At 35.7% G+C, this 10,375-nt stretch overlaps 2 protein-coding genes and 1 long non-coding RNA gene across 9 annotated transcripts; 1 reads left to right on the forward strand and 2 right to left on the reverse strand.

The window, feature by feature from the left end:
* Positions 1-1,561: 1,561 nt before the first annotated feature.
* HIPP1 (HP1 and insulator partner protein 1) lies at positions 1,562-9,043 on the reverse strand. 7 transcript variants are annotated; one of them, XM_081991763.1, is made up of 23 exons: positions 8,866-9,043; positions 8,572-8,761; positions 7,724-7,840; positions 7,473-7,607; positions 7,299-7,419; positions 7,140-7,244; positions 7,015-7,085; positions 6,841-6,962; positions 6,672-6,781; positions 6,144-6,259; positions 6,008-6,089; positions 5,779-5,951; positions 5,596-5,724; positions 5,362-5,538; positions 5,172-5,307; positions 4,728-5,121; positions 4,538-4,674; positions 3,887-3,910; positions 3,076-3,284; positions 2,841-3,022; positions 2,576-2,786; positions 2,379-2,522; positions 1,562-2,328 (listed from the first exon to the last, which is right to left on the reverse strand). In XM_081991763.1, the coding sequence occupies exons 2-23, from the start codon at positions 8,743-8,745 to the stop codon at positions 2,191-2,193; spliced, it is 3,207 nt and encodes a 1,068-aa protein (XP_081847889.1). In that variant the 5' UTR covers positions 8,746-8,761; positions 8,866-9,043; the 3' UTR covers positions 1,562-2,190. The 7 variants fall into 7 exon arrangements, with proteins under 7 accessions (XP_081847889.1, XP_081847888.1, XP_081847885.1 ...); XM_081991762.1 differs by having other exon boundaries at positions 4,544-4,674; positions 5,362-5,544; positions 8,866-9,042; XM_081991759.1 differs by having other exon boundaries at positions 5,362-5,544; positions 8,866-9,042.
* LOC145737192 (uncharacterized) lies at positions 3,811-4,607 on the forward strand. Its single transcript, XR_014180309.1, has 3 exons — positions 3,811-4,148; positions 4,271-4,329; positions 4,494-4,607. It is a non-coding gene; the product is annotated as an uncharacterized LOC145737192 (long non-coding RNA).
* Positions 9,044-9,133: 90 nt separating the features above from the next.
* On the reverse strand, positions 9,134-10,345 carry dod ((peptidyl-prolyl cis/trans isomerase) NIMA-interacting 1 dodo). Its single transcript, XM_081991785.1, has 3 exons — positions 10,186-10,345; positions 9,711-9,914; positions 9,134-9,657 (listed from the first exon to the last, which is right to left on the reverse strand). The coding sequence occupies exons 1-3, from the start codon at positions 10,238-10,240 to the stop codon at positions 9,437-9,439; spliced, it is 480 nt and encodes a 159-aa protein (XP_081847911.1). The 5' UTR covers positions 10,241-10,345; the 3' UTR covers positions 9,134-9,436.
* Between the last annotated feature and the right edge of the window lie 30 nt (positions 10,346-10,375).

The following is a 10,375-nucleotide window of genomic DNA, read 5'->3' on the forward strand; positions in this document are numbered from 1 at the left end:
CACAGCCTACCATTGGCTGGCAAATCCGCTGTGGGAAATCCAGGCAGGCCGTGATTAATGGCGGAATTGTGTCAATCAATTAGAGTTGATAAAAATATGAAACAGGGATGGATTTAAATATTTCCAGTATGAGCTAGGCTTAATTCAAAACAGTTTAATTCTAATACTTAACAGTTACAACAATTTACCGTTTGTTGGAGCGATCTAGCTAAATCGGTATTATGCCCCACTGTTAAATTACGTCATCGTGACGTAAAATTCACTCTGCACGTTCCATGGAACGTTAATGATACCGACGTGGTACCGAATTACATTCAAGTCAATTATTTTCTTCAAAAAAGCATAAAAATCTGGTAAAAATGCACAAAACTCTTTCAGAGATTCAACATTTTTTTCAAGTTTTTTGACAGACAGTTAAAGAGCATATATTGAATGTTCTGGAATGCTTCTTGGAAGCTTCTAGACTGTTCTAAGAGCTTCTGGAAGGCTTTCGACTGCTTTAGAAACATTTTGGAGTTTCTGTAGTGTTTTGCAATCTTTTTAGACTACTTTAAGAGCATTTGGAAGGTTTCTGGAGAGTTTGAAAAGCATTTAAAGTTTTGGATTGCCTTTAAAGCATTTGAATTGCTTTTGGAAGCTTCTATAGGCTGTTTTGAAAGGTTTTGGACTGCTTAAGAATCATTTTGGAGTTTCTGTAGTGTTTTAAAACCTTTTTAGACTACTTTAGGAGCATTTGGAAAGTTTTTGAAGAGTTTAAAGAGCATTTAAGGTTCTGGACTGCTTTTATGGCATTTGAAACCTTGTAGACGGTTTTAGAAACTTTTGGAAGCTCTTAAACTGTTCTAGAAGCATATGCCAGCTTGACTGTCTTGGAATCTTTTGGGAGCTTCTATAGATAAGTTGAAAAGCATTTGGAACTTCGACTGATCTAAGGAAGCCTCTACGCTGTTTTGTAAGCTTTTGCAAGGCATTTTGGAGCTTCTATAGTGTTTTGATGAAATAAGTAAAAACGCCCTCTATCGAAAAGACCGAAAACTAAATGGAACATTGTTTTAGGAGACTAGGACAGAAAATGCTCTTTAAAATGCCGCAAAAACGAAGTTTCCACGATTAGCCGTTTTTGAGATATTTCATTTCTTTCAAAGCAAATTTTGGACTACTCCCACCATTTTATTTGAAGAGATAGAAAAAAAAGTTAAATAGGAAAATTTTCAGAGTTTTTGGACATTTTTCATTTTAGAGTGGTATCGAAACACCCCCTAGCGGTGGATTTAGAAAGCTGAGAATTATTTCCAGCATTTTCCCTTGGCCACGTTGACTAATAAAAAAATTATATTAATGTATAGTTTTCGAGAAACAGCCGCGTGCACGGTTTATTGGGACACCCTGTATATTATAATTTGTATATTATATACTATTCTCTATCGCTCTCTGAAGTTTCCGCCATGGAAACTGGACCACCCCGTATATTATAATATTTTCACTGATTTTCCTACGTCTATTATTCGTTATCAATATTTAATTTTTTTTACCTACTTTGGTTTAAAAATAAAACACAACATGCCACTAAGTAAACATTTAATAAATTGCCTCACTATTGTACAACAAAAATGTTACCAAACAATCTAAGTTTTATGCAAAAAAAAATGATTATTAAACTAAATAATCATATATAATTGCCACAATTTTAATAAATTGGGTTCGAATAAAACAAAATAAACAAATTCAAAGTGTTACACGATATAAAAAGTAGTTTTGAATAAAGTAGTTAACAAATAATAAAACTATTATTATTACATGTGAAAAATACTTCTACAAGGCTAATTTAAACGTAAATAAACCCATTATTGACCCAAAACTACTGCCGGTTTGGGACCTATTTGAAGCAGTAGTTGTGGGTTAATAAAACATCCCAATTCGTTCTAATCATAAAACGCGCTCAATTTTTAATAGTCATTTATATAAAAAAGTAATCAAACTGATCTAGACTGCGACCAGAGTATCTTAGCCACGACATTGCACATTATTTTTGGCGAATACAAAATGTTACTCACTGGTGATATGAAACAATTCACAGTGCAAGCTGAAATTAAAATTTTTTGTACCAAAAATAGTTAATCGTGTGACTACTCCGTATTTACCTAAACTACTAACTTAAAGTTTTTAAATTTTTTCAATAACAACGCGAAATTACTTGATATTAGCGAAATTGTTTTGACATTCCGTGCTAGTCCAATGCTCGATCAGTTCATCAACCATTGAGTTCAGTGATTTTTCAGACGATTGCACTAAATACGTGCGTAAATATTTTTTAGTCGATTCCAAGCTCTGCAAGACAACATTTCACACGATTATTACTTAAAATATTACAAAATTACCTGTCTTGAGCCTTGAGCTACAGCAGCCACCGTTGATTTGACAGTTTCTTGATACTTTTCTGGCCAGCACAACTTTGATATCAATCCACGTCTCTGGGCTTCGTCCGCCGTCAATGTTTGCCCAGCCAATAACAGCTCACCGGCCTACAACCCGTAACAATCTAGACTAAAGCTAGAAAAGTGTGAGCACAACATACAAGACCGAAACTGCCAACATGCGGAACGGTCAACAAAAACCCAGCTTCGGCTGCACACCCTAGGCTGGAGTAGGACGTTTTAAAAGTGGCATCGTCGCTGGCTATGACGATATCAAACAACGGCAACATTGTCACCGCCAAACCGTTACATTCTCCCTGAATTCCGGCTACAAGAACTTTCGGAAAGTCCAGCAGACTTTGAATGAATTCTCTACAAATTCACTCAATAAATACACAAAGTGTACCAATCCTGAGACAGACTTACTTGACTAGCGTTGCTAAATCCACGGCTTTGCTTTTTACCGTACTTTCCTTATCTGAAACCACCAATTCTTTGTAGTCGATTCCGTGACTAAACACTCGTTCAGCCTTTGAACGTATTAAAACTACATTGCAGTCTTTTTCTTTAGCCAAATTGTTAACAATGGCAGTCAATTCGCTTAAAACCTGCAACGCATCTTTGGTTAGTTAATCGTGGCCAAGTTGACAATCATACGTACTTCAGAGGTGAAGTAGCAATTTGTACTTGGGTCAGTGTGTAGGTCAATAATGACAGATTTGTTCACTTTCTTATAGTGAAACGTTTCGTAATGTCCTAAACGATGTTCCAGTCGTTTCAAGGCTTTTTCTTTTTCCGCGCTGCTCTTCTTGGAATTCTTAATGTTTGCGTCCCCCGGGGTGCTTGTTGATGGTTTTCTAGCAGGCCTGACTAAATATTAAGAAAGTTTGGTTGGAAACGGTTTCTTAGGTCAAAGCTACCTAGTTTACTAATTGAAGTCAATTTAATGCGAATTGTATACCTTTTTTCATTCTCAAATACTAATTTAGCAAAATAACCCAAGAAATTGCTAAAATTCCGTCTAGAACGCTTTTAAAAAGATTAACTTCTTGTCCAAAGGAGATATTTACGCTTTTATTGTAAATTGACTTAACCATCATTTTTTAAAAATTATATTCCCTATGTAGATGAACTTAAACTTAAATTATTGCATAATTTAGCTTCAGGGAATATTTGTATGAATTTTGAACTTCCATTGAGAAGAAAACCAAACACTGACAATATAGAAATAACATTTCAAAATCTCATTACACAAGCAGCTCACTTGTAATCCCCATTTTGCGCAATAACTCACTCTTGGAGATAAGTTTCAACCAACAGTTTGTGGGGGACAAAAATGACGGACAACAGCTGATCGATAACGTCACAATAAGAACTAGGGAATATTATTGATGAAAGTTATTCGCATTAAATTGGCTTAAGTTAGCAGAGATTTCTGCTTCAATACAGAAACACCCTGACACGCAACTTACCATCGTCCTCTAATTCTGAGAATTCTACAGAGAGAAACAACAAACTTTATAATGTAATTACCCCCATTTATAGATTGCAATTTGTATTTATTATGGTTTGGTTTTGTTTATTTTTAGGTTAGAAAAGTAAGGAAATTTCAGCACAAAAGACAGTTATAGAGGGCTCTTGATCTTTTAGAAGGTTCTCAATAACATTTAGAGGTTTATGGAACATTCAGAGTGGTCCTAGAAGCTTCTGTGATTTTAAAACAGTTCTGGGAAAGTTTAAGACAGTTGTAGAAGCCTCTGGCACTTTTTAGAAGATTCTCTATAACATTTACAGGTTCATGGAACATTCAGAATGGTCTTAGAAGCTTCTGGCATTTTAAAACAATTCTGAGAAAGTTTTAAGACAGTTTAGAGGCCTCTGGTACTTTTCAGAAGGTTCTCTATAACATTTACAGGTTCATGGAACATTCAGAATGGTCCTAGAAGCTTCTGGGATTTTAAAACAGTTCTGGAAAAGTTTAAGACAGTTGTAGAGGCCTCTGGCACTTTTTAGAAGATTCTCAATAACATTTACAGGTTCATGGAACATTCAGAATTAGGTTCTGAATAAAATTTAGAGGTTCATGGAACATTCAAAAACACAATTAGCAACACAGAAATTACCTATACCTTCACTGTCATCAAACTCGTAACTGGTACCAGTATCGTCGGCACTGGAAATCGAACTGCTTGACCTCCTCCTTATTAAATAAGACACCTCATTGGAGTAAGAAAACCCAGGAGAAGGTGGGGGTGTACTTCTGCATAGAAAACTATGTAATACCAACCTAAAACCTAATAAAACTACGCATACCTAGCTGAATCCTTGGATTTTTGCCTGCTAATCGCGCTTGGAACAGTAGACGCCGGCGTAGAAGTGATTTTAACCGATGATGAGCTGGGGGAAATAGTTGGTTCCTTTTTTCGCAAAAACTTGGGGGTTTCCGACGAGGACGTGCTAACTAGATCGGATTTGATCAAATTGGCCTTTTTAGCTAAATCTTTGAAAGTCTTCTCCACTGAAATCACTGTTCTTTTTCGTTTCTCATCAATTGAGTTTTCTGAATTTTTCAAATCGTACAACATTTTAATAGCTCCTTCATCTCCTAATAATTTGTCCACTTCTGACCGGGATTTATTAGTTTTTTTCGGTTTAGTTGCCGGACTGACTTTTGTGTTTAATTTCTTTGGTATAGGTTTGTCTTCGACTGGGAAAAAACAGGTTAAATTACAACTAAAAACGTTCCAACACACTGACCTTTCTTGTCCGGTTTGGATTTTATGTCCACAGCTGATTTTTTGGCAAAATCAGCTGGTTTTGCCTCGTTTTTTGAACCGCCCTCAGGTTTGTTTAGTTTCAATTTAGGCGACGACTCATCAGGATCCCAAATAACCTGCAAAACTCGCGTTTTACCTAACTTTTTACAGAAGCAAACATTGTGTCCAACCTTTTTCTTAATCACTCTAGAGCTTTTGGTCATGTAAACGGGCGTGGCATGGGATTGAACCGATTTAATGACGTTTTGCGTTGACGGAACGGTCTTTTTAGATGGAGAAGGCGTGGCCTCGGTCTGTGCCATTTCAGACGATTTTCGTTTGCGCGAATACGTTTTTAGCGTTAAGTGCTGCACCTTTAACAACCAAATTAATACACTTACTTGACAGTTACAATGTTACAGTACCTTGACTTGAGGTTCTTCAATTTTTGAAGTGCTTTTTAAGGGACTTTTATTCGACTGGGATAATGTTCTGTCACTTGACGAAGAGACATTATCTTCGGATGAGCTGCTTACAGGTTCTTTCAGAAGGGGCTGCAAAATGACAATTTTAAGAGCGTTTTGTATTGAATTGTAACTGTTAATTACTTTAAACTTGCTGCTTTTTACATATTTGGTTTTCGGTTCCAAATACGGTAATTCTTGTAATTGTTGCAAGGCGATTTCTCTTTCCAAGTTTTTTAAGTTGGTTTCGTCAGTAGGCGATGATTCCTTGTTTTGTGGTTGCGCGGAGACATCTGTCATTTCACTGTCATCATCACCTGCAACAATCCACCAAAACTACTATGGAAGTTGTTGAACCAAAAAATGGACTAACCTTCTAAAATTGCCAGTAAATCTGAGTCATTATCGATAGCATTGGTTTTGTCCTCATTTCCGTTAGTATCACAAATTCCATCCTAAATAATTAATTGCAACTAAGGTTTTAAAGGGAAGTTAAGTAAAGAACTTACGTGACTTTCCTCCTTGACGTCGCCGTCGTCTTTCAACAACTTTTTAGGGGGAGTATCTTCGGCTGAAGAAATCTTTTTAACAAATCGCGACGTCAGTGTACGCGCAAACGCTTTATCTTTAAAATATAACAGTCAAACAGGACATTTAATGTTTTATAGTAAAAAGGATAGCTATTTAACAAGAAGGGACAGCCGGCATAATTCCGGTTAATATTTTTGACTGACATCTGTTTGTCTTTGGTAGTCAGATATAAACTAATTTCTTATTATCATTTCTTTTGAGTCAAAGTGTTTTAAATTCGCCTCCTAATCATTGTAACTTATCAATCTTTATTAACTGATGTTTTAAAACAATTATTTGATGTGTGTCTGAGATATGGCAACATTCTTCAACACCCTGAATGACCAACCAATGAAACTCCTGATATTCACCAATCAAAGCCTTTGATTGATCAAAAACTTTGGTAGGAAGAGTTCATCCAACTGTCTCTTCTTGTTAAACAGCTATTCTTTGGTAAAACTACAAACCTTTACGCTCTTGCGTTTTTTTAACCCCACGCTCAATGATTTCCTTTTCAATTTCCGCTTTAGATACAATCTGACTGGTTAAATTACGATAAGGCACTTTAACACCCAATCTGTAATATTTTCGTGTTTTAAATACACTGAAGATGATTAGTTATAGTCATTCTGTTACCTAGGTTTGGGAGTTTTGCCGTTTACGAACGTTTCTACCGGTTTATCGACGTTATGACCCAAAATATGTAAAGGGATGTCGGTTTTTGATTTACGACCTCGCGGTTTTGGATTGGTTACTTCCTAAATCACCAAAACTTAACAAACTAGTATAGAAAAGCAAATTAACGCTTACAACTTCTCCTGCTACATTGTCAATTGCAGAACTGTCTTCTGTGGAACTGGGTGCATCAGTTTCACTTTTAGCTATTTTTTCCAAAATTAACACCCCAAAAAAAAAGCATCTTCTAAGCTACATACCTGCAACTTCCTCCATTTCTTCAGTCTGTTGAGCTTCTTCAACACTATCGACATTCTCAATTTCAATAGCCGGATTTGACTCCAGACCTTGTAAGTCGGTTTGTTCTAAAATATTAGCTATGTTAAGTTCTATTTAGTGCAGGGAGTGTTTAATTGTACCATCATTCACTTCTACTGCTTCATTCTGGTCCTTGCTAGGGGTTTGAGAATCTACTACTTCAGTTTTATCATCCGTTTGATCTTTTAATGGGGAAACTTTCTCTTCCAGAGTAGTGTCAACCTAAATTTCAAATAGTTTAGAAGTTTTTAGTGTGATTTTTTTTATTTTAGAACCTCAGTGCTTGTTACAGTACTTTGCTCATTACTCAAGTCTTTTACTTCGGTGGTACAGGGTGGCTGTTCTACAGGGTCACTGTGATTCTCTTCTGGGATATATGGAGTTGGATCCATAACGTAATTTGCGTCAGACTGTGGACAAAATCAGTCTAATAACAAATTTACTACTAATGGTAACAAGAATACCTTTTTAAGAAAAACACTCTAAGGATGATATAATAAAACAACATTTGCAAAAAAAAACTTACATTTGAAATCAATTCGGATTCAGTGACGGAAATGATTTGCTCTACAGCCGCATCTTCATACTGATAATTGATTTGCTGAATATGAATGTTTTGTGTTTCATGAACAGTGCTATAAGGCTAAAATAATGACAGAAATGTGATGTAAAACAGCATAACAGAAAAATGATCGATGCAGGATTGCAATAATGTAAAATAATATAAACCTGTGGTGTTTTGGGACACTTTTAACTTTAAAAATCCTCTAAAGGAAGATTTTAAGGCAAAAATACATTTATGCAGTGTTGCCAAGTCAAACTATTTAATGACGTGGAATAATCAGTAAAAAAACGGTAGGTCAAAACAAATTCATTCATTTTACATGATTATACAGGATTGTCTCTTAATAGTAGATTCTTGCTATAAAAACCGTACTTCCAAAATACAAGATACAAAATACAGATTTTTTTATTAATAATTGTTCTTTAAGCTTTGACATTAGTGACAGATATCACGTCGTTTTAAAGGCCAATTTAGCTAGGCAGTTCAGAAGACTATTTAGCTAGACTATAAAGTGACAATTGTCAAAATAACTGTTAAATCTCAGAAAATCGTCTTGATGAGAGAGATATTGAACTGTGTTAGAATGTAATTCTTTCAAATTCTAATAAAATGTTGAACAATTCTCAATAGTGACAGACATCACATGGTTTTTAGAGAATAATTTGGACTGTTTTAAGCGCATTTTTAGAAATTAATAGAATTTTTAGAATAAAAAAAACAGTGATTTATCCAGATACCATTTCAATGAAACTTTTACACAATACCACCACCACCCACCAAGATAACTCCTATAACCACAATTAACTTACCTGTGAGGTCAAATCAAGGTTTGTGGTATTCTGGTGCTCACTTGCAGGAATCAACTCCCCCTCAGTGGTGTAAATGTACTGGGTGCCCAGGGTTTTATCATTTAAATTAGTGTCTGCATAACCTTCGGCCTGGGGCTCCACCACAGTGATTGAGTTATCTTCTGGTTCTTGCATTTTATTCAGGTTTTATCTAAAACGTGCTTAAACCCACTTAGTGACTAATTGGCTTAGAAAATGCTCCTAATGTGATATAAAAATATAATGTAAACACAACAGTAAATAGGATTTACATACCTAGATTTTTGTCGGAATTTAGGCAAATTTTGCTCCTATTTTTACAGCTCTGTCCACCAAGCTTGAAGCTGCAACGTTTTCGACTCCCTAGAGTTCAAAACTGCTTACTTTTATTAATATTTCCTAATCAAAATGTGCTGGAAAGCCTTAAATTAGTTTCCTTAGAAAACATTTATCGCCATCTTGTTTTGGAGAAGACCGTATTCTGTCAGCTGTCATTTGTCATGACAACTAACACGCGGCATTTTTGACAGAAACACAAACAGGACACACTTTGGCCAGATTTATTCCACAACTAAATGGGAAATAAAAACAACTCAGTACTAAATACAACGACTTAAATAAGAAAACATTACAAAAAGACAGATGCATGGAAGATGTTATATCTAGGGCATACTTAAATAAATAACATTATTGCTGGCTGATAGATTAACAGAACTGACTGATTAGGCAGTCCAGTGTATGATTAATGTAAAGAAAGTCTTTGTCGCAAAAATTCCACTAAAAATTAACACACCAAGGGCAGGTAAATATTTGAACAACTTGTACCATAACCTCGAAATTGATTAAGCTAAACGGTACGCAATATAATATGGACACCGGAATCAGTGAAAACTGGATCGGACAATTCCCCCACTTTCAGGCTGAATGCAGCTTCTTCAAACGGTTTTTGCATTGCTCCTCTACCGAAGGGACCCAAATCACCTCCGCGTTTGAATGAAGAACAATCTGAGTATTTGGAAGCCAATTCTGCAAATGACGCTTTTCCCTGAGCAATTTGCTCACGATAGGCTATAAGAAAACCGGTATTAAAGGCTTAGAAGGCTATTATAGGTTATACCCACATTTGACTAGTTCTAAGGCCTCCTCCTTTGAACGTGTAATGTTATCTTCCCGCCAAGAAGACGGACGTCTAGAATCCTTGTGCTTTACCAACAAATGAGAGCACTGGACTTGGTCTGGACCGGAAGATTGGACAGGTTCAGCAGGTTTATCAGGCACATCCCACTGGGATTCTTTCGTATAGATGTTAAGGTAGTAATGTTGTCCTGAAAAAATGGTGAATCAATGATTTTGCATTATTACATGTAGATTTCAAGAGGCTATTGCAGTGGATTTATTATAAACGACAATTGATTCAAATAAATCATTTAACAAGGTGGACAGCCTAGAAAACAATTCAAAAAGTAAACATGAGTAATTCTAACCAAACCAAATTTTAGGTTATTGATTTTTGTGTTAGAAAGACGAGTGTGATGTATGTATAGCAATTTGGGCTTAAAATCGTATCAACCAACTGAAAATACACTGAAAACTTACCGGTAGAACGGCTCAAACGTTTTTCCCACCCGGCAGGTAAATTTTCGTCCGCCATTTTTTTCTGACAAAAACAAAACAAACGAATGGAATGCGGCAATGGTGGTGTTCTACTGTGAAGTTAGCTTTTTAAGGCAACGTTGCCAAACGTACTAAAACATAAATTTTAAATTTCACTATTTTAAGAAAGAAA

This window comes from Ips typographus, linkage group LG13, assembly GCF_016097725.1.
Source record: "Ips typographus isolate SLU linkage group LG13, UJ_Ityp_2.0, whole genome shotgun sequence".
Lineage (NCBI taxonomy): Eukaryota > Metazoa > Arthropoda > Insecta > Coleoptera > Curculionidae > Ips > Ips typographus.